The sequence below is a fragment of the Euprymna scolopes genome, chromosome 24, assembly GCF_053919585.1.
Source record: "Euprymna scolopes isolate OS-2025 chromosome 24, ASM5391958v1, whole genome shotgun sequence".
In the NCBI taxonomy this organism is placed as follows: domain Eukaryota; kingdom Metazoa; phylum Mollusca; class Cephalopoda; order Sepiida; family Sepiolidae; genus Euprymna; species Euprymna scolopes.
This window is the reverse complement of record NC_136505.1, coordinates 85242073-85267529: the sequence shown is the minus strand read 5'-3', so window position 1 is coordinate 85267529 and position 25457 is coordinate 85242073. Positions and strand designations below refer to the sequence as shown.

General features: G+C 30.9%; 1 protein-coding gene across 1 annotated transcript in view; it reads left to right on the top strand.

Annotated features, from left to right (window-relative positions):
• The window catches only part of LOC145246469 (flap endonuclease GEN homolog 1-like), a 78735-nt gene that overhangs the window by 31958 nt on the left and 21320 nt on the right, over positions 1-25457 (top strand). Inside the window, exons 3-7 of the mRNA XM_080108088.1 lie at positions 6609-6786; positions 11716-11805; positions 17809-17895; positions 20361-20551; positions 24372-24469. Of these exons, the coding sequence (XP_079964214.1) occupies positions 6609-6786; positions 11716-11805; positions 17809-17895; positions 20361-20551; positions 24372-24469 (644 nt within the window). The remainder of the gene's footprint in view (positions 1-6608; positions 6787-11715; positions 11806-17808; positions 17896-20360; positions 20552-24371; positions 24470-25457) is intronic.

The following is a 25457-nucleotide window of genomic DNA, read 5'->3' as shown; positions in this document are numbered from 1 at the left end:
TATATATATTATACATATATATATATATATTATATATAATACATATATATATATATTATATATATATTATACATATGTATATATTATACATACATTATACATATGTATATATATATATTATATATATATTATATATATATATATTATACATACATTATACATATATATATATTATATATATATTATATATATATATATTATACATACATTATACATATACATATATTATACATATATATATATATTATACATATATATATATATTATACATATACATATATATATATTATACATATACATATATATATATTATACATATACATATATATATATTATACATATATTATACATATATATATATTATACATATATATATATATTATACATATATATATTATACATATATATATTATACATATATATATTATACATTATATATATTATACATTATACATATATATATTATACATTATACACATATATATATTATACATTATACATATATATATATATATATTGTACATTATACATATATATATATTATACATATATATATATATATTATATACATTATACATATATATATTATATATTATATATATATATATTATACATTATACATATATATATATTATATATATATATATTATATATATATTATATATAATACATATATATATTATATATATATATTATACATATATATATATTATATATATATATTATACATATATATATATTATATATATATATATTATACATATATATATATTATATATATATATATATTATATATATATATATATATTATATATATATTATACATATATATATATATATTATACATATATATATATATATTATACATATATATATATATTATACATATATATATATATTATACATATATATATATATATTATACACACATATATATATATTATACACATATATATATATATATTATACACATATATATATATATATTATACACATATATATATACTAGCTGTACCCTGCCACGCGTTGCAGTGGCTCAATTTGGTGTAATGGAAAAATTTAATAAAAGAGAAAATGCATGTTTCTTATATTAGTACAGCAATCCACTGCAAAAAGTGAAAAAGAAGGCGTAACTGAAAAAAATGGTGCTCTTGCAGAATTTGATCTGGATCCTCGAGAGTTTCTTACAATCATTCATGTTTTGGACTTGACCAACAATCAGTGGATGAAGCCGAACGTAGCAAAAATGTTGAAACGCTAAATGCTTTTTTTTTTGTTGTTTTAAAAAATGTGATTTAGTAATTAATATTTGGTTGATGGTGGGGGGAGGGGGGTTACTATACACAGATTCGAAAAAGTCGTCCAAAAACAAATAAATGAAAGCAAAGGTAAGGTAATTTACGTTTCTACCTAATTGGATAATTGTTTAGTGTTTTTATGTAATGTAAAATGTTTAATTGGCTCAAAAAACAGAAATGGTCGCGAATTCTGTTGAATACGTTAAGTTTGGGAAAGTAAGTTGAAAACTAAAAACTATACAAAACAGTGTCTGAAACTCACCGAACATATGTTACCATGACATCGGCTGGCATAATGGATAGGTTTCTGACAGTATTTTGTATAGTTTTTTTAGTTTTAACTCACTTTCTCTAACTTAAAGTAATCAACAGTGTCCACCACCATTTGTAGCTTTCAAATACACCAATAAACACTGTTTTTCGAGCCGACTAAACGTTACATTAAATGAAAAGGGTTTATATTACTAAAAACAGATACAAAGAAGTTGTCAAAAAATAAATATATAACAAATAAATGTTATCAAAGGCAAGAAAAGTAAGTGTTCTACCTAACTGGATAAGATTTTAGTGTTTTTATGTAATGTATAATCGGTTCAAAAACATTCAATGTTTATCGGTATATCTGAAAAATACAAATGGCGGCAGAGTGTATCGAACATGTTAAGTTTGGGGAAATTTTGGGAAAATGAGTTTAAACTAAAAATACTGTTAGGAACTCACTCAATATATGTTACCATGATGTAGGCTGGCATATAATCGGTGGTTTTAAACTTTTGCTCGATACAGGTGACGACTTTTAAAAATCCCTTTTAGTGATTACCTGGTGTGAGGATATTTGTACAACTAAACGGCAAATCTGCTCAAAAAAATCCGGTATTATTTTACTTTAAGGCCCGTTTCACGTTCATATATAACGAAATATTTTATTGTAGATTTCGGTGTGCTAAAAACGAATCTGCAAACCGTTTACGTAGCAAAAAAAAAGTTTTCATTACATTCATGAAATTACTTTTTCGAAAAGTGGCATTTTTCTGTTTCTTGGCTAAAAAGTTTTTTGTTTGATTTCTTTTGCATGGTAATAACCCCTGAACTCTGGGACTATTTTCCATTTAACAGCCGTAGCCTTCGTTTACGCTATGCGTAAGCATAAACGAAAGCTGTTTAGCCAATAAACATGGGAAAAAATCCCCCCTCTCTCAGGTGGCTAGAAAGTGGGTGCTCATTTTAAGTTAAATTTACATGGAAAAGTGATCGCCACTTTTTCGAAAAAGTAATTTCTTCATATCATAAAAACTATTTTTTTATGACGGAAACGGTTTGCAGATTCGTTTTTAGCACACCAAAATCTACAAACAAAATTTTGTTATTTACGAACGTGAGACGCACAGCCCTTAATGGAAAATTATATCAAAAATCCGGGGGAAAATAGTTTTCAATAAAAACAGCAAATGAATTCGATAGAAAAAAAATGGATGCTATTTTTTTTTCTTTCTGTGTGTTTCTTGGTTTAAAAGTCTTTTTGTTTGATTTGTTTTGCATGGTATTAACCCCTGAACTCTGGGACTATTTTCCATTTCACAGACGTAGCCTTTGTTTATGCTATGCGTGAGCATAAACGAAAACTGTTAAATATGCATTCGCGTACCAAACTGCCTTGTAAAAAAACCTTTAAGCCAATAAACACGAAAATAAATGCCCCTTCCTCAGGTGGCCAGAAAGTGGGTGCTCATTTTAAGTTAAATTTAGATGGAAAAGTGATCACCCACTTTTCGGAAAAAAAAATTTCTTCAGATCATGAAAACTATTTTGATACTCCTTGGGCGTTGAGTTCCATGGCGACCCGCAGAATTATTTAATGGTCGTTCCCTTAGTACCCCCCTAGTCAAGGCTAACGCATGCGCACGTAACATTTTTTATTTATTTACTTACGTGGTGGAGTTTCTATACTGATAGGTTTTTTGAAATTTTTTCACTGGATTATTATTGATTGAACACTAACCAGATTATGAAAAAAAATTGAAAAAAAAAAATCATTTCAACATTTGAAAGGGATACTCACTTTTTAGTTACCACGTTCTGGTAAATCGGTCACTTTTTATTTATTTATTTTTTTTTTCTAAATACGGAAGTGTCTTCGGGAGATATAAAATGGTCGCATGTTGACGAAGCAATGTATCGGGAGGCGTACGGGATTAAAAATTATTGGTAAATTTTTAGATTAGGTCCACCTCCTCAATTTTCTTTTAAATGACGACTTGAAATGGTTTTCGACTATGCTGAATACGAAAATCGCATCGAAGTTTTGCAGAAATAAGTAGTTATCAAGATATAAAAAGTTGTATTATGCATTGTAATCTTTGGCGGCCATCTTTTTTACGTGTGTGTATTTGTTTATGGCGCGTGTGCACGTAAAAAGATGGCCGCCGAAGAATACAATGCATAATACAACTATTTATTTCCGCAAAATTTCAATGCAATTTGCGTGTTCAGCATACTCGGAAACCTATAAATGTCGTCATTGAAAGGAAAATTGTGGAGGTGGACCTAATCTAAAAAAATACCAAATTATTAAACATTTCTCCAGCATGTTAGTGAAATTTATAATACTTTAAAAAAATTAAAAAGAAACAAAACAAAAGTTTTGAAAAAAAACTCACCTTTCACAAAAACAATTTAAAAAAAAAACCACAAACTGACTAAATAAGTAAAAAAAAAATAATTAAAAATCTCGAAACTTTATTTTCATGAAAACAATAAAAAAAAAAGTCCTGTTCTCTCTATTTTTTTTTTTTTGAGAAACAAATATATTTCTGACTTACAAATGCGGTAGAGACTCATTATTTTTACTTTCTATGGTTTTGATATACCGCGTTTTTATTGCTTACAAAATGGGTGACTGATTTATCAGAACGTTGTAACTAAAAAGTGAGCACCACTTTCAAATGTCGAAATAATGATTTCTTTTTTACATTTTTTTTTAATAATCTGTTTAATTAGTGTCCCATCAATAATAATCCAGTGAAAAAAAATTCCAAAAACCTATAAGTATAGAAATTAAGCATGGGAGTAATGTTTGTACAGCAACGTAACGTCGCCTTTCGCACTTTTACAAACATTTTTTTAAAAAAGTAACTAAACCATTTATTGATAATTTGTCACGTGTACAAACATTTATTTATTTACGTAGGCTTAACATCTTTCATGAATAAGAAAAGTTTTATTCTTTAAGAATAATAAAAGGAAAAAGTTACTGAACATTTATAAAAGGACTTCTTTTCATGAAGGCCAGAGGAATAGTTGGCCGAAAATTCGTGAAACAACAACAATAAATAAAAATGGTGCTAATGCAGAGAGCCGCGCTATTTTTTAAATCATATTTCCACGTTTAAATAACGTTTTACGATATGTTTTTTTTTATTTATTCAATTGTAAGGTTAAAGTACAGAATAGGTACAAAACATCCTTACCTCCTCATGTTCAGAATGACTTTTTAAATAACATTATTTCAGCACGGATCACTCTCTGCATGAGTAATCTTATATAGAAAAAAAAACTCAAAAGCAAGTAACAAACTTTTTTTTTTGGCCTTATATAATAAAGAAAAGATGTGTAAATTAAAAAATTTGGAAGATAAACAAATGAAATATGTTTTTTTTGTTTTTTTTTACTTATCGAGTTAACAGAAAATTAAACTTTTCGTCAATTCGTGGCTGTGAAATGAATCGAACCGGAAATCCAGTTTTATCAACAGAACAGATTCGCAGAAACGATAAATAAATATATTTATTTTATTTAATATTTTAGTTTTAATTAGGTAAATTTATTTTAATAACATAAAAACATACCTCGACTCTAAAAATGGGTTGTCTGAAAATTTCAAATAAATTGGTAACGTATAAACATGGTTGTATTTCTTTAGAACGAACCAACTTTACATTTTTATATATATATATGTGTGTGTATAATATATATATATGTGTGTGTGTATAATATATATATATGTGTGTATAATATATATATATATGTGTGTATAATATATACATATATATATATATATATATATTTATCTACCAGTGGTGAAAAAACCGGACTGGAGTGCTCAATGTGTAGTCACAGCAGTATATAGGAAATTTATTACTGTGAGTCCAGAATGAGTTTACAAATTTTTTCAGCTAGAGGAAAATCCTCAAAGAGAGGAAAAAATCCAACTAGCATCGTCAGAATTCGTAGATGGACTAAGTTATAAAGTCAAATAAGAATGGATAAATCATAGATAAAGGGGAGTTAGAAAAGAAGGGAGGAGGAGTGTATTAAAAAAGAGAGGGGTTTATAAATATTAATTATGTGTAAATTCTTATATACGTTTTTTATTTTTTTTTATAGTATATATATGTATAATATATATATGTATAATATATATATGTATAATATATATATGTATAATATATATATATGTATAATATATATATATGTATAATATATATATATGTATAATATATATATATATGTATAATATATATATATGTATAATATATATATATGTATAATATATATATATGTATAATATATATATATGTATAATATATATATATATATGTGTGTGTGTATAATATATATATGTATATAAAATATGTATATATAATATATGTGTATAATATATATATATATGTATGTATGTATAATATATATGTATATAAAATATGTATATATAATATATAAAAAATGTGAATGGATCGAAAATATATTCAAGAAATAAATGTTACGAAAGGCAAAATAAATTGTTCTTTTTATCTATCTATATTAGTATATTGTGTGTTTTCACAAAGTATTTTGATAATCGGTAAAAATCGAAAATTTAATACTGATAGAAAGACATCCAATATTTTTTAAATGATGTTGAGATGTAATGTTCAGTTAATAGTTTAATGTTAATTTTTTTAGCGACATGTTAAAATAATATTTTAGATTGATAAAAGAGTAACTTTGGCGACATCATTTTTTTATATTTATTTTACACTCGTCATTTGTTGACTCTTGTTTAAAGTAATGGATTGTTAAATCCTTATTTGCTTGCCTCCGTACAAAAAAACATAGACATGTGATAAGGTTTTATACGCAGGTATCCAACTCTCTATCTCCTCCCCAAAATAGAAGGCACACAAGGCAAGGCAAAATAAAGAATTACTTCTGTTTGCTAAAAAGTTTTCTAACGAAGGGAAGAACCGATGCTATACTTACGTGCTAGCTACAATCATCTGATATGTATTTGGTCTAAACATAAAAAAATTATGAATCTGCTTTTCTTTTCAGGACGATTTTTCTGCGTACCCTCGATCTTCTAAAGAATGGTATCCAGCCGGTTTTTGTTTGCGATGGTTGCATCCCCAAAATAAAATTTAACAAGATTCGGCATCGCTGGAAGGGAAATTCTTTTGGAAAATCGGGACCCAGCTTTCGGGAACGATCGCAGTCGGACACAACAAAAATCGTAATATTATTCTGTTTCTCGATGCTAAACTAATACAAATATTTATGAAAAGTTTACAAATTGGAGTCGATTTCGTAAAAATGGTGTAATATCTATTTTATATATTACTTTATAACAATACCAAAAATCAATACATCTAATGTTCACATTTTACTGCAGTTACATGGTATATTCAATCATCATGAATGTCATGAGTTTATGATAGTGTTGTACCGATTAATCGGAATCGGGAATCGGAAAAAATCAGTAGTTTGGGGGATATTGGAATCGGAAAAAATTGTGCCTAATTTCCGATTCCCAAACCGATTCTTTTAATATTTTATTATGTTAATTTTTCATTGCTGATACCGTTGATAAATATTAATCCCTTTTAAACTATTAGTAAAACTAATCTCTATAGATCATGATAACATTAAAAGAATGTCTAAATTTATTTTATCTGCGTAAAATAAACAAAAAATAAAACTTGAAACTTTGCGAAAATTCGCTGGATAACCTTTAGAAGAATACAGTTTATTAGCAAGTTATTGAAAAAATTGTTTTAATTTAAAGAAATATTTTGTCAAGAAAAATAATATCAAACATTATTGCTAATTAAATCAAAAGTAGAATATAAGTGTTGGATTTTGTCCGGTTAGGTTTTTGTCCGCTCCCTTGCTCGACATTGGCAAATATGACGAGGAATGGCGAAAGGTGTGAAAAGGATTGGCCTTGAATTGAATTTGAAATGAACTCGTGAAATGTCATGCTTCCTTGTGATTTTCTTTGATTCTGCCGGGATCATTTATGTTTATACTTAGAGATTCCTACGGCGGCGCCAATGCCGTCCAGAGTCGACCAATCTCACTCTCTTCTATAAGACAATAAAAACCTAGACCACTAAGTGAAAGTATTTGGGGGTAATTAACATCTTCGATACCGTTTGGCTTCGAAAATTTGGCAACATAAAATGTAAGTTTATTTTTAAATAACTATTTTAAAGATATTCAAAATGTGTTTCATGATTTGAAAATTAATTATCAGCATATTTTTACTTTTTTTTTGTTTGATATTTATTTTAATGTGATGTAAATGTTCGAATTGTTTTTTTTTGTTGTTTTTTAAGTCAAATACATTCTTTTGTTAGGTACAAGTGTAATTATCTTGCCTTTGGTAACATTTATTGGGTGGGTTTCTACTAGTATATTTAATTTTTAGGTCATTATCGAGAGTTAAAAGTAGTATGTCTGCCTTTTTTCTTGTTCTCACATAACATCAGATGAACATAGTGACATTTCTCGGGTGCGTTTCTATCAGTACTTTGATTTCTGATTTCTGAGCTATTATCGAGGCTCGAATATGGCTTAAATAATATCACCATTTTTATTTGGTTTTAACTCAATAGGCTTTACACGACCATTATTTTAAGTTAAAAACACTTTAAAAAAAGTTAAAGTGCAACAAAAAAGAAAAGAAAAAATTATCCAGGCAGTTGAAAATGTAGCTTCGCTTGTTTTTGGTAGCATTTATTCATTGTGTACTCATTTATTTCGCCCCGTTCTCTTCCTTTCTTATTCTGAAAAATCATCCACCAGACGAGAAGCAAAAAAAAAAATAAATTTAAGAATTTATAGTGTCTGTTTTACAGGTAAATTTAACAGAAAATGAGCCTCCATATCCAAGTAATTCTAACGTTTTAGGACAGTTAACCAAATATTGCTATAATATGTAAGTTCTGTGCGTTTGTGTATGTGGGAGGTTACTTTTTAAGTGATAATTTGCGGGTTTTATGAACTTACCAGCTTAAGTTGTAAAAGAATTTAATGAACAATCATAATAATTTATAATGACCTAAAATTAAGACGATTTTACTTTTAATATATATACTAAACTGATCCCACTCTCTAAATTTTAAATTAGTTGGGCTTTTTTTTAATATGTTCACATAATCGCCTAAAAATGAAGAATCTCATTTTGTCTGGGGTGTGTGAGTTAGTTTACATGTGATTCTATTTACTTGTCGTCCCCTACCCGAAGGTAGTGTTAGACACGAGGTCGGTTTTTAATATAGGGAATCCAACTCTTTATTTTTTGTATTATCACGGACTTAGGGTTAGTAGTAGGAAAGGACTGTGTCGTTTATAAAATGGAGAATCAAACTTTTCTTTTCGCAACAAAAAGTTATAATTGCGATGGGCGAAAAATGAAAACGGAATAAAAAAACACCGATAATTTCACGAGAATACATTATTTACATCTTCGTACCATTTTACACGTAACTATTTAATAATGAAATATAAACATTGCCTATAAACACTCATGATTATAAAAAGATAAATAAATATAAAACGATTAGGAATTTAAAATAGAGGGTCAATTTCACAAATAAATTTAACGTAAAATGAGCTGCTTTTCCAAAACATTGTAGTGTGTTACCAATTTTAAATTATGTGCGCTTATTGGAGGAGAGGATGTCTACTTTTTAAGCGATTACACATGGTTTTACAACGTCGCAAATCGAACTTAATTTAGTGGGAAACAATTTAGTTAACATCCATAAAGAATTAGGGTGGCCAGAAACGATGATCATTTTATGTTACATTTATATTTGAAACTGATCTCACACTCTAAATTCTAAAATGATCGCGGTACTTGTGCAGTTTACGTCCCCCAATAAAAAACAAATTAAAAAAAAATTATATTCTACGTATCCGTTATGGAATGAAGTTCTCATAAAAAATTCACTTAATTTCATCAAGTAGTTTTGTTTTTATTGCTAAAAGCATTCATTCGAGGCATTCGAAACAGTCAATCTAAACTACGCCATTAGCATTGATTTTGGTCGAAATATAATGGATTACTTCCGTTTGATATTAATTAAGCGATTTATTAGAGAAATTCCATGTTCCCGAGATTGAAAACAAGCTGTAAAAACAAAACTACTTGATGAAATTAAGTGGCATTTTTTTAGGAGAACTTCATTCCATAACGGGGTACGTCGAATATAATTGTTTTTTGAAATGTTCGTTTTTTAATAAGGAGCATAAACTGCACAAGTACCATGATCGCTTTTCTTCGCGTCAATTAAAAAAAAATGTTCTAACACGTAATCTATAAAAGTAATATTTCATTTTGGAATAGGGATTTAGCTGCGTGTTAATCTACAAAGTCGTCGTTGTTGTTGCTGTCGTCGTCATCATCGTCACCATTTGCAGTTCGTTTTGTTTTTGTTTTGTTTTTTTATAGCAAAGTAAATCAATTTAATAACCTACCAAACTTTTATAATTAAAATAAAATTTTAGTTCATTCATAGAGAGAAGGCACAGAAAGCTCACGCAATCTCACGTTAAAAATGTTTTTTCTAAATAGTAACATTATTTAGAAATTCGTTCGTAACAATGAGAGGTGGCGTTGTTAATATGTTGTCTTACATCGTTTTCTTATTTTGCCTACCAATCTTCGAATATTTTCAACTATTTAACTATTTATGTAAGTAGCATGTTATACAGTAAATACGAACTGATACAATATAGCTTTGTTTTAAAATCAAAATAAATGTTTTGTTGTCTTATAATTTTTAATCAATTACAGAGCAAACATTTGAGAAACAATATACGCGGACATTACCCAGGGTTTTATATAACAATTTGAAAATTTACGAAAGAAACAAAACAAAACAAATCTCTAATTAAATATGTATAAATTTTAAAAGAATCGGGAATCGGATCGGAATCCGAAATTTTGTAAGTAATCGGTAATTGTATCGGAATCGGGAAAAATTTTGGAATCGTCCCATCACTAGTGTGAATTTGAATACATTTGAATACAAATTCGGTCTAACAAGGAAAACGAACCCAACTCGAGTATTCCAATTCCGAGGACTGGGTGAACAAAGAAACTACCCCTCTCTCTCTTTCTCTCATATATGTACTGAACATTGCAAGGCTAAATGTATATTTCTCATAATAGTGTATTGTCTTCAACATGTTACGGTGGATGGTAGCTAACTCATTAGAGACTGTTTATGTTCATCGAAAAAAAAAAACAGATTTTTTTCCTTGGATTAAAAAGGAGAAAAGTTGATGGATAGAAATAGATATTCTTAAAAATCATCAGATTCATAAAAAAACTTATTAAAAATAAATTGGAACTAGTTCTGGACAAAAAGTTGTAGAAATTTTAAGCCTATGTTGATATGACAACATTTAAAGTGCAATATTTCAACACACACACACACACACACACACACGTACGTACGTATATATAATTAATGCATGTCTGGTTAAACCTGGCGGAGTTCGTTTTTTTTCACTTTTGTTGGTTCTTTTCTATTCGTCGAGCGGTCGTTCTTGTTTCTGCTGGTAGGTTATATAGTATGGCGCCCAGTGGTTGTTGTTCAGCCATATTCTCAAGCACTTTCCATCGTAACTTCCGATCTACTCTGTATGTGCAGTCAGCACTAACCCTATTCAGGATTTAACCGGCTTCCCCCGAAGTAGGAAGCTTCATGGGAGTATGAAATTCACAGACGACCCCCCAGTCGCATGTATATCTCCGTTATCCATTTTATTTTAGAGAAATTTATCTTATTTGTTTGTCCGTGTGTACAATGAATAGGGGTCATTTTTTTACGTCATCCATTGTGCCTAGTCGCCTCTCTCTTTGTTTTAATGAAGCATCTCATCAATAAACTCCGATATAAACGTACGAAATGAATTCTTTATCTATATGATCCGTAGGTTATTTGATTGACCAATATTTTAATTCCTGGTATTATTTTAATCATTTTTCATGATAAGTAGCACATAAGATAAAATTATCTTTGCCGAACATACTCGATCAAAATCACTTTTTTTTTACTTTCAATAAAAGAAAGTAGTTCCCAGTTATTGAAAAAGACAAATTGCTCATGTTATCTTTGAATCTATTCTTTTCTAACTTTTCTTTTAGTGTCGCAATCTTTTCCAATGTCTCGGCATTCCGTTCATTGAGAGTGCAGGTGAAGGTGAAGCCCTTTGCGCATTCCTTAACAAAGAGCAGGTAATTCTTTTTTTTTTTTTTTTTTTTTTTTTTTTGCTTCTGGCTGATGACATCAAAGTTTTATGCATCCGTCCCGGATTACACTTTGTTTTATGACCGGTCAACGGCGCATGCGCCCCGCTGTCACAATTTATCATATAAAAGTGACTTTTACGACCGGGCAACACTCTCCTCGCTATCACAACTTTTTTTTTTTCGAAGAGGGCAACGCCGCATTCTTCGCCCCCGTTGCCACAATTCCCACTTCCGCCGTAATTTTTTTTTTTTTACACAAGGCAACGCCGGGCGCACCCCCGCTAGTTTATCAAATATATAGCATTTGTTTATGTACGTTTATATGTCCAACTAAAAGTCATAAACTATAAAATAAATACTCCCAAAGCTGGTATATTCTTAATCGGCGTTGCCCTGGATGAATGATATCTAAAACCTAGAAAAAAATTTTCATTCTCTGAGAGTCAACGGTGCTGAATTTCATCATGGGTGGCGGTTCTTCAGTATTACTATGTACTAATTTTGAAAGAAAATGCTAACTAATTCAATGAGGAATCTATTATATAAAGGAGTTTGTGTGTGTGTCCAGTTAGAGAAAAATGGGCGAAGGAGAAAGAGTTGTAAGAAGAGGAGAAATTAAGTTATTATAGAAATGCTATATTCTTTTCTAAGACGGCCTTGTCGGTGGGGCATTAGAATACGCTGATTGCCCCTTTGCAGAGGGTAAAAGTCCTTCAATTGGGGTCCTGGATATGACCTTAAACTATATCCAGTGGTGAGACCCAAGCTTGTGGGCTTTGGGGAGTGTGGAGCTACCCTTTAATTACCATTGCTCCCAGGTCCACTCTGACCCGGAGTGGTAGTACCTGTTAGGGTCCCAACTATGGGTTAAATAGAAACCGACGTGAAAACAACAAATATATTCTATTAAAAAATGTTCTTCAAAATCTTTGGATTCGGCATTAAATAACCCGAAAAGGGTTGATATGCCGTAATACAAAAACAACCAACCAATCTTTTCTAAGACAACGCTGGTAATCCTGCTAGTCTATATTATAAACTAGCCTGGGTGCCCGGCGTTGCCCGGGTGTTTGAAGATGTGGGTTGGGCAAAGGAAAAAGTGGTATTAGGCAGGCAGGCTCGAACCCGTACTGCGAAGGAGGAAAAGAACATGAAAAAAACGTGATGCCTTGCCGTTGCGTCCATCGCCAAACCGGAAATGGCGAAGGTTTAAATTAAGGCTAGTCAATCAGAAAGAGGGGATGACTTTCAAAAATATCGGCGAAAAAGCGACCCCTCCTTGTAGCAAAAGGGTCCAGTTGAGGGTTAACGAATTAATGTTTTTAGCCAATTTTTCGGATTTTGTCGTCCAAAGGGTCGAGCTTCAGAACGATATCAATCTTGTGAAAATCAGTCGCCTCTGTCGAAAGTTTTAGGCAGATATGCTAACGTACATAGATACATTTAAACAGTCAGGTGATATTTATATTATAGAAGACATTTGTTATGTACGTCTGGCTAAAACTAAAAAAGGCAAAACAAATATCCACAAAGTTGATATTTTCTTCATCGGCCTTATTTCAGATGAATAATATCTAAAATTTAGAAATACAATTCATTCTTGTACCCTAATTTTATGCAGATTTTGTCAGTAGGGGTCCGATTTTCCATGTACTAACTCAAAGAGAATAACAAATTTTCTTTTACTGAAGGAGTTAATTCCTTTATGCCGACTCATTCATCAGGGAATCTGTAAAAACGAGTTTTCTGTGTGCGTATGTACTGAGAGAGAAATGAGCTGGGTGGATAAAAGGAAGTAAGGATAGGGAAGAGGAAACCCTGGTGAGGGAGAAGAGAGAGATAGGAAGATGGAATTACACTTTATTCCGGGTAACGACAGGTAGTCTTACAAGTTAATCTATATTTTTTATATATAAATTCAACTTGGTAAATATTTATACACGTGTTGGGAATATTTTATCGTCTTCGCACGTGACATAGCATGCATTATCATACTTCGATATGACACACTAAAATGTTTTTACATTTCTGTTTATTAATGTTTGCCAGAGTTACTAACATAATGTTAATTATAGATAAAAAGCGCGTTAAAGACATGTACTTGTATCAAGGTATGAATCAAATGAATATAATACAAACCTAAATATAGAGAGATTAATTGTTTAATGACACGCGGATGTCTTTCGCACAGTGAACAGAAAAATATATTTTGTTGGGTTAAAGTCAAACTGGAAAAAAAGACTGAAGCTTTGTTTTCGATTATGAATATTTTACAAAAGACAAATCCTTATCAGTGTCCCCTTGTGGCAAGAGAAGTAATCACTAGGGAAGATACCTGAAAAAATCATGATAAAGATTTGTGCAGAATAAAGTAAATCGAAAGTTTGTCTTTGTATATGTCCTTAAACAATCATTCTCAAGTGGGTTCTCTCTAACCCCGAAAATATTGATAAGGTTTCTACAATGGATATGTGAAATAATCTAATGGACTTTTGACTGATTTAATTTCATACACTTTCTGTTATTACGTTTGTGCACTTTCTGTTATGACGTTTGTACACTTTCTGTTATTACGTTTGTGCTCTTTCTGTTATTACATTTGTGCACTTTCTGTTATTACGTTTGTGCACTTTCTGTTATGACGTTTGTGCACTTTCTGTTATGACGTTTGTGCACTTTCTATTATTACGTTCATTCACTTTCTGTTATTACGTTCATTCACTTTCTGTTATTACGTTTGTGCTCTTTCTGTTATTACATTTGTGCACTTTCTGTTATTACGTTTGTGCACTTTCTGTTATGACGTTTGTGCACTTTCTGCTATTACGTTTGTGCACTTTCTGCTATTACGTTTGTGCACTTTCTGTTATTACGTTTGTGCACTTTCTGTTATTACGTTTGTGCACTTTCTGTTATTACGTTTGTGCACTGTCTGTTATGACGTTTGTACACTTTCTGTTATTACGTGTATGCACTTTCTGTTATTACGTTTGCGCACTTTCTGTTATGACGTTTGCGCACTTTCTGTTATGACGTGTATGCACTTTCTGTTATGACGTTTGTGCACTTTCTGTTATGACGTTTGTACACTTTCTGTTATGACGTTTGTACATTTTCTGTTATGACGTTTGTACATTTTCTGTTATGACGTTTGTACACTTTCTGTTATGACGTTTGTACACTTTCTGTTATGACGTATGTACACTTTGTTATGACGTATGTACACTTTCTGTTATGACGTTTGTGCACTTTCTATTATTACGTTCATTCACTTTCTATTATTACGTTCATTCACTTTCTGTTATTACGTTCATTCACTTTCTGTTATTACGTTCATTCACTTTCTGTTATTACGTTTATGCACTTTGTTATAACGAACATGCACTTTCTGTTATTACGTTTGTGCACTTTCTGTTATTACGTTTGTGCACTTTCTGTTATTACGTTTGTGCACTTTCTGTTATGACGTTTGTGCACTTTCTGTTATGACGTTTGTGCACTTTCTGTTATGACGTTTGTGCACTTTCTGTTATGACGTTTGTACACTTTCTGTTATGACGTTTGTACACTTTCTGTTATGACGTTTTGCACTTTCTGTTATGACGTTTGTGCACTTTCTGTTATGACGTTTTGCACTTTCTGTTATGACGTTTTGCACTTTCTGTTATGACGTTTGTGCACTTTCTGTTATGACGTTTGTGCACTTTCTGTTATGACGTTTGTGCACTTTCTGTTATGACGTTTGTGCACTTTCTGTTATGACGTTTTGCACTTTCTGTTATGACGTTTGTACACTTTCTGTTATGACGTTTGTGCACTTTCTGTTATGACGTTCATTCACTTTCTATTATTACGTTCATTCACTTTCTGTTATTACGTCCATTCACTTTCTGTTATTACGTTTATGCACTTTGTTATAACGAACATGCACTTTCTGTTATTACGTTTGTGCACTTTCTGTTATTACGTTTGTGCACTTTCTGTTATTACGTTTGTGCACTTTCTGTTATTACGTTTGTGCACTTTCTGTTATTAAGTTTGTGCACTTTCTGTTATTACGTTTGTGCACTGTCTGTTATGACGTTTGTGCACTTTCTGTTATGACGTTTGAGCACTTTCTGTTATGACGTTTGTGCACTTTCTGTTATGACGTTTGTGCACTTTCTGTTATGACGTTTGTGCACTTTCTGTTATGACGTTTGTACACTTTCTGTTATGACGTTTGTACACTTTCTATTATTACGTTTGTACACTTTCTATTATTACGTTTATATACTTTCTGTTGTTACGTTTAAGCACTTTCTATTACACATTGTTAGACTAATGGGAACTGTGGACATTCACGGTGTATTCTCAAATCTTTTTAAAGCATTCTTAATAATATTCTGTCAGTATCAATATTAAGAAAAGTTTTTTTTCCATTAAACAATAAGCTTAATTGTCAAATCTATTAAACCAATGCAATTTTTAAAAACGCATTTAGTTAAATTTAAACAGTTTTAGTCGACGGGAAGAAATAAATTGATTTTGAAAAACTATTTTTATACTGATATGGTAGGAATTTTTGACACTTGTGATACAAGATTAATCAATCAGCATTTTCCTGTCTAAGTATTTTTTTTTAAAATAAAAATGAGTGAAATGTTATAACATAGTATGAGCACGAAAACCCTCATTATATTATTATTTAAGCCTTATTATATTGATATTATATAAAACCTGTTACTAAAAATATAATGCCCATCGGCAAGGTAGTTAGTGATATATGTATAATACGAGAGTAAAACTGCCTTCAACTGACGAGTAACTCGTTCAACACAAGAAGCATCCATATTCTGCTTTAATACTCTCCATGGCTGCTGTCCCTCACTCGCCCAAGATATTCAGTGACATTCTCGATTAAGTAATAATAAACGAACAATTGAAATTTTAGTTACACATTACCGAAAAGTATGACTCGAAAATAACATGCATTTGTATTATACGAACTCATGCCCGTATCTTAGCTGTTCTTCACTCAATGGTTCGGCCGATATAATTAGCACCTTTCACCAGGTGTATATTGTCTAAATCTGGAATATGTACATACAGTAGATCCCCGAGATACGGCGGCTCTAGGATACGGTTTTTCAGGTTACGATGTGAAATACGATGTTTTATTCAGCCCGTGGTTACGGTATTATTTGTAATGTTATTAGATTACATACATGTGGATTATATACAGTACTGTATTTTTCTTTTATTAATGCTTAATATGCACTGTATAAAATTTTGCTATTGCTCAACCCCGGAATGGATTAATGCTGTATTCCGGGTTCTACGTACTGAGGATTGAACCTCCAGTAGACTGTCACTTAGAACTGATTTTTTTTTTTTTTGCCGCGGGTCCGTCATTTTAAGAGAACGAAGCGAATAAAAAGATTTCGAAATTTAGTAAAAATTCCCGAAACTATTTATTAAAAACTCTCGCAATTTATTTTTTAAAACAATAAGAAACAAACGTATGTTACAAATTATCAATTTTAATTTTATAAAAAAACATTAAATATAAAAATGATAGTAATTTTTTCTTGAAGCCGTTATTTAACCAAGCACTATAATATGTACCGTGTGAACTACGATAAGAATAAAATAAAAACTATGATATATGATTTCGTTTAAGGTTAAATGTGTTGAAGGATGCTGGTTAGGCAGACAAAACTGAAACTTTCTAGAATGATTAATTTTATTTCTGAATACAAAAATAACACGACGGTTTTTTGTGTTTCATAAAAACATCACACGATTTGAATTCTAACGACTAGGTTAGTTGGAAATATTTTTTTTTTCACAGATAACGGCTACTGTGGCAATACACTTATAGAAAATCGGAGGTTACATCTGCTGTACTGTTGTGAGAATAACAACCAAGATGGGGATAGTAGTCCAAAAATTCCAAATAATAAACGTGATTATTTATTTTTAAAATTTTATATTTATATTTTACAGATTGTAACTGGTTGTTTGACATCAGACAGCGATGTCCTGCTCTACGGAGCCACAAAAGTATATCGAAATTATACAAAAAAGAAAAAGGTATTTGAAATGAACTAATTTGTTTTTCTTTTTTATTCATGTCAACATCAGACAAGGCTAATTGAAACGTAAGGGACAACTGTAAAACGTCTTTGAAGTTTGGAGTTGAGCTCTCAAATTTTTATTTCATCTATATCTATCATATATATATATATATATATATATATATATATATATAAATTTGTTTTGCATTGATTTGGAGTTTCTACATCGGAGAAAACCATTTTATATTGTAAAATTATTTTCTATTACAATATTCTTTTACGTTTTACACACAACTAGAAACTGATTTTATGGAATCGATTAAAGTACGAAATATTACATTGTTTTTTCTAACTCTCTAATTCACTTCATTATTTTATCTGTGTTTTATACATTCTTACCAATACGTGTATAAAATCCTTTACGCACGCGGGTTGATCCCGTTGTGACTGCACGCATACGCATAGTTGTGAGTTCAAGCTGTTTCATTGTCTGTCGATACAAAACCACGCCGACACCTGTTGGTAAATTGATGAGCATTTTTTAAAAGGGGTATAAACAGACACCCGTGTGTGAGATTTCACTGCATCATCCGTCTTACACTACTTTCATAATTTTAAGTAGTACGGAAAAACGTTTTTAACCCGAATAATCTCGCCAGCTAAGAGAAAGAAATGACCTGTTCTGAAATCATGCATTTGTATAGCTTTCGCCCGGTGTTCCATTATCACTCTTGACTTTTTAAAGCTTTCAACGAAAACTACTATGCATTAAATTTGAATACTAGTCTGATCAGAATAGGTTTAAAATCTTTAATAAGTGACAAATATTAGATCGCAATATATACAAATCGATAAAACATTAACTGAATAACTGGTTAAATTAGTAATGTCCACAAAGGAATCTTTTCGGTATGAAATGCTAAAATTACATTGCCAATATTTCAACTCAATAAAAATGTAGTGATACAACAAGCATTACACTCAAAAGGCTAAAGTTATGCGCTAAGTAATCTATGATAGAAATCTCACCTGTGTGTTTAAATGTCGGTATGTATGTATGTATGTATGTATGTATGTATGTATGTATGTATGTATGTATATCTTCCTAAAACTTTCGGCATAGGCGACAGATTTTTACGAGATCGGTACCGTTTTGAAGTTTACCCTTCAAAAGACAAATATCGAAAAATTGACCAAAAATATTAATGTCTTCACTCTCAACTAAGCACTTTTCTACAAGGAGGGATCGCTTTTTTTTCGCTGATATTTTCGAAAGTCATCCCATCTTTTCGATTGACTAGCCTTAATTTAAACCTTCGCCACTTCCGGTTTTGCGATGGACACAATGGCAAAGATGCCACGTTTTTTTGTTTGTTTGGGTTTTTTTTTAACGTTTTTTCTCCTTCGCGGTACGAGTTCGAGTCTGCCTGCCTACTACCACATTTTTTTTTGCTTAAAAATCCCTGCAAACACCCGAGCCACGCCAAGCATCTAGGCTAGTATTACTTACGTATTGATAATCTTCAAGTTGAATAGTTTTAGAACTTGGCTAACCGGGCGACAGTGATTCACAATGTCAGTCTTTAATGTATAGAAAATCAAGCTACTCAAAAACGGCACTGTGAATTAGGAAACAAAATGAAGATTACCTCAGCCTGGAAGAATTTCTCCTTCACTAAGCGAGTACAGAAAAAGATGAATGTACTAGCAGAACAGATACTATTGTTCTGTTAGTTCTACCTCGATTAAATAACTGAGCAATAGTCACTTTATGGAATGATATAAATTAAGCGGCATGGCGGCATAATGACCAAGAATTGCAACTTCCGGTCACGAAAGTGTTTATCAGTTAATAACGAATTGTGAACATCAGTTTCTGTGTTTTTTACACGTACAAAATGTTTTTTACACATACAAAATGTTTTTTATACATACAAAATCTAGGTCTTTACAAAAGAAATTGTGAAAAATGATTTCTTTTATAAAATGCTTTTACTACAAATATATATATTTTTTTATATGGAGATCATCACTTATCAAGGCCCGGAAGCCACTCAGGGATAAAGGTTATTGCGTGTACAGTAATCAATGGGATAGTATTGTAGTAATAGTTAGTATTGGAGATTTGATAAAGTGTGCGATTCATCAGGAATTCGTTTATGTTGGACTTTTTTGTCTGTATGACAAATACTAAAAGGAAATAATTGAACAAAGACACACTCCTCATGTAAATAACGGCTTTCTAAATAATGATTTTATTTAGAAATTCATTGTTAACTTGAGGGAGCCTTTCTAAATTCTGTTCTTTCGCCAAACAGTTCAAAACACAAAATGTGTGTCCAAAAATAACTAAAACAGCAGCGTAATAAAGCGAGAAATGATGTTCACTGCTTACTTCGAAAGTTGCAATTCTCGGTGGCTATGCCATTATACCAACTAAGCTGTAAGCAGATTATTGAATTTCTATCTTTGCGTTGGCAGGTCGGTTACCTTGAAAGTTACGATGCCAAGGAGATTTCGAATCAAATGAAACTGGATCAAAGAACTTTTGTCGCTTTGGCTCTGCTCCTTGGCTGTGATTATAATGAAGCTGGTGTGCCAGGAGTTGGCGTTAAGACGGCAATGAGAATGGTACGAGAAATGCAGCTCAAAGCTATTGATCCGTTACAAAGGTAATTCCTGTGCAGATTCGTGTATCCCGATTAGCACATACTGTTTTATTTTGTCACTAATAATTATTATTGATTTCAAATAACAAGCAGGATCCATGGAAATTCCATGGCCTGAGAAATATATTGAATCAACAAATATGCTTTAATAATACTGATATTTTCAGGATAGCGCAAAAATAGTTTTAACGTGCAGCAAATATAAGTTTATCAACATTTCTCTGACAATAGTATTCATTGTATCTTGATTAAGAACTGAACTAAACGATATAAATTAATAAATAACAATAAATATCCAAACGTAATATTTATTGGCCAATTAATAAAATCACAATGAAAGAGACAATCTTTAATTTATCCATTCAGTCTAGCACCTCCTGGCAAACGATGATCTTTTTCCTTGTTTCTTTTGAATGTTCTCTTTTTACGTAACGTAACCTTTTTCGTCGGTGAAGAATCGCTGCACGGCGAAATTACTATGAGTTCTGTTCTCACACCATTAAAACAACGATTATATATTATTAAAATCATATTTGAAAACGAAGTTACTCTCATGTTTTTGTCCAGGGTTTCCAAATTGACCAGGGTTGACAGATAAAGCAAAATTTTGCGAATTTGATCTTTTTTTTTTTTTTTTTTTAAGCAGTTTAGCCTTCAAAAAGTGTATTTGCCCTTTTTAAAAGTACGAACTAACAAAGGAAATGGCAAGCAGAATATTATCTGAATAGTACGCTAAGATACATCATGTTCGTAAATACGTTATTATTATACTGCATATTTAAAATGAAACGCATGGTTCAAGAGATGATTTATATGATATCGCTATTATAAAATATTCTGACGTTATCTATTGTTAACATAAATTGTTACGAAATGAAATTATGTCAACTAAAACAGAACAATTATAAATAAACACCTTTCAAAAGGTGGCATTTTATTGATTTATGTTTAATTGATTAATACTTAACTAGCAATTATATGTAAGGTAACAAGACAAAATATTGTGTTTATTAGAATTAAATTACTACAATAATAAACATATTTAATTTATTTTAGCAATACTCGACCGGCAATAACAATTATTTTACAAGAAAGCCGTTTTCTTTTTCTTTTCTCGTATTGGCTCTGGTAGACATTATTTCAGAAGCATTAATAACTAAGAAACCATTTCACAAATTGATGTAGAAAGCGTTATTGAATTTCATTCGGGTTCCGCTAGTTATTGTTTTATACAGTTCTACTGATATATGTACAAATATCTGCGATTTAAAGTTTTTACTTAATACTAGACTTTAAAATCAGGCAAAAATTAGAACTCATTGATTAGTGCTTTTTGCCAAATTAATAGTTGAATGTAAGTAAACTTGTGCTCATTTTTTTTATTAAATACTTATATATATTATTCCATTACTGTACATTGAACAAATACCATAATACTTAGTTTTCTGCACCTGGTAATTACAAATGTCTATACAAAATTTCATCCGGATCAGTCCAGTAGTTTCAGAGAAAAAGTGGAACGGACAAACAACAGACGAGCTAAAGGAATATTGAATAGATAAGTGGCGTTCATTACGTGATTACAAATCTTGTCTATTATTATTCCAGTTCATGCAGTTCCGTGCGCATTATTCGAATGTTGGTCGTAACTCTTGAAACTATGCGTAGTAAGGTTCGAAACATTAGATGACCAAAATGCAATTTTCCCTCGACATCAAACGACGTAACGGTTTCTACAATTTATTTCCTTCAATACGAACATTTTTACTGAAACTTACTGAAAGAACTTGAATTAAGATACAGGTTATATATTTCACAATGCAGATATATTGATAATAAAATTAACGCACAATCGTTTAATGTCATAAACATGATCAGGTTGTCTCTAAATTTATGTCCCCTTGATCTCAAATGCACTAAATGTTGATATTTATGTTTTGTTTTTTATTCGATATGCGAAACTCGGTCCTGTTCTGCAAATAAAAAATAACAAATTTTCTTTACAAAACAACCCAACCAAACACGATGAATAAATATTTCAAGTATCAACACTTTTTTTTTTAATTACTAGATTCGGCATTAAATACGCCGGAAAATGTTGATATGGAATAAATTTAACCAAAGAAAACAACTATGTAATATTTCATACCGCCTATCTCGTTAACGGTATATCAACTTTGTTTTACATTTACAAATGCGACATCAAGTTTCCTAATCGTCAAACGTCAGGCTCTCCTCTGTGTGTGTGTGTATATATATATATATATATATATATATATATATACTATTTTGCATTGTCTTTAGATGAATGCATAACAAAAACATTCCGGTATATATAACGTCTTGCATGTGTCCGTGTGTATGTATGTGGTTTACATGTACAACAGCATACTTTTCGTTCTATTGAGGTCTCTTTACAATGTTGGACAATTTGATGATCTCGTAAGCTTTTGTTTTTCACTCACTTCAATTATTCTGCGGGGTCGCTTATACTCTCCACAACTCGTACTGAGTGGATTAGTTAATTTCGTGTCTAACTGATCCGAAGGCCGAGACTTGATTGCCAACGTTACGAGAACTGAGGAACCCTCCCTAAATATCGTGCTTATATAATAACCTACTTGTTTATCGTTAAAACCTTCAATCTGAAACCATTCTTTTGTGTTATTGTTTTTATTCTAACGAGATTTTCTGCTAGTGAAATGTTTTCTTATTTCCAAAACATTTTCACCGTCCGATTGTCCGTCAATCGCATATCTACCCGATACCCCCAGTGTTCCTCGTGCCATAATAACATTAACAGTAATAAACATATTTTGAATTCTAACAGCAATGTATTGTTCAAAAGAAAACACAATTTTCATATTACAAACGACAACACATTTTAAAATATTGTACTTTTTTCAAATCAGTCATCCTGAGGAAATCTTGAAATAAAGACGAAACGTTGATTAATATAAAAAACATTTTGGTTTTTCTTTTTTCGCTTCAAAGTTTTAAAATTAACTTCCGGTTCAGTCATCCTCTTTATCACTCAAATTCTGCCTAGCTTCAACCAACATTCTATTTACCCTGGTATTTTTTATCACCATCCACCTGACACTCATGAATTATCCTCGAGTAACAGCTTAGCCTTGATAGGTCGGAACTAATTAGAAAATAAACGCCGCTTAATCACAACAGCCAATTCAGAAAATTCTTTCCTTTGTGAGGAGTAATGAATAAAATCGAGTTCCGACCCTCATCCCCACCCCTCCTCCATCTTATCTTTTGTTTCCTGCATTTTATGAACGATCTTAATAACAATTTCTGATTTGGTTGTTGTTTTTAGTGTGAACCATGTGCAGATTTCATCATTTAACTGACAAACTATCCATTCAAATGACAATCTATCCATTCAAATGACAATCTATCCATTCAAATGACAATCTATCCATTCAAATGACAATCTATCCATTCAAATGACAAACTATCCATTCAAATGACAAACTATCCATTCAAATGACAATCTATCCATTCAAATAAATCTAATCCAAGGGTGAGTTTTGACTCGTTGGTATAATAAAAGCTTTCTTTATTAAATCAGGTGAAGCAGTTCCCCGGCTACTTGAAAACCTAGTGTCGAATGCCCGCGCTTATATTATTTTCTAAATAAAACGTTTAGTTATATTCTAATACCAATTGCTTGTAATATATTGGTGAAATATGATCCTAAATACTTAATAGCAGGAACTCCCTTTTTCAATCACCCTACGTTATAATAACTGGCTATAATTTAATTCTTTAACCAGATCGACTATCTGCGATCGTTTTTCTATTTCAGAATGCTGTCTTGGAGGACTGATCCGGAATTGCAAAACCTTCAAGAACAATTACGCACATTTAATGATGATAAACATTGCAAGGAATGCCTGCATATTGGTAAAACTATATCCATTTTTATTTAAAATATATTTACCAATATTGTGTGTATCTAAAGATACAAAGTGATTGTTGTTTTTTTAGCAATTTCTGTTTTATTTTATGTACAACAAATGTTTGTGACTTATTCTCTGTTCGTGCGATCTTCAGGCACATAATTCGGACAACCTAGAATAATGTCGGATGCAACCGAATTTTTAATTTAGACGCGGACATGCAGTATTTATTTTTTTGTTTGTTTGATTGTTTTTTTCGCTAAAAATCTTTGTAAAAAAACAAAAAAAAACAAACAAAAAACACTGCAATAAGTCATCCGGGAAAAATAAATCAAGAGGCCTTCAGAGCGCTACTAATATTACTAAATTTAAGAGACCTCCAAAGCACTACTAAAATCAAGTTTCTAAGTCGTATCCTTAAAGAGAAATTCTTTTTCTATTGATTCACTTTCCATAATTTTGGCATTTATACTAATTCTGCTGACACCTAAGTACGTAATGTTTTCACTTGAAATGAGTTGGTCTAAAAGATCTCTAATCTACACAAGCACCCTATATTCTTGTAGTTATTTTTTATTCATTTTTAGAAATTATACTAGGTTCGACATAACACTTATATATGTAATGTTTTAACCTAAAATGTGTTACATTTAATCATTCGTTATCTACAAAAGCAGTCAGTATTTACTTGTAATTATTTTTCTATAGATTGTTTTTACGAAGTTTTGAAATTTATACTTATTTTGACATGTCAAGTAAGCAGGTTATGTTTTCACTTGAAATGAGTTGGTTTGAAAAATCAGTAATCTACACCTCGGGAGTATTAACGTTTTTAACACTCTTCTATTTTATTAGTATAAAACTATATCCTCAAAAAACATGACAGTCACCGTTTTAGTATTCATTAGCAGCATGAATGCAGATATTTTTTTGTCAGTGTGTCATCGAGCAAAATATGGGCACATTATTCTTTTAACAAGTGAAGCATGCAT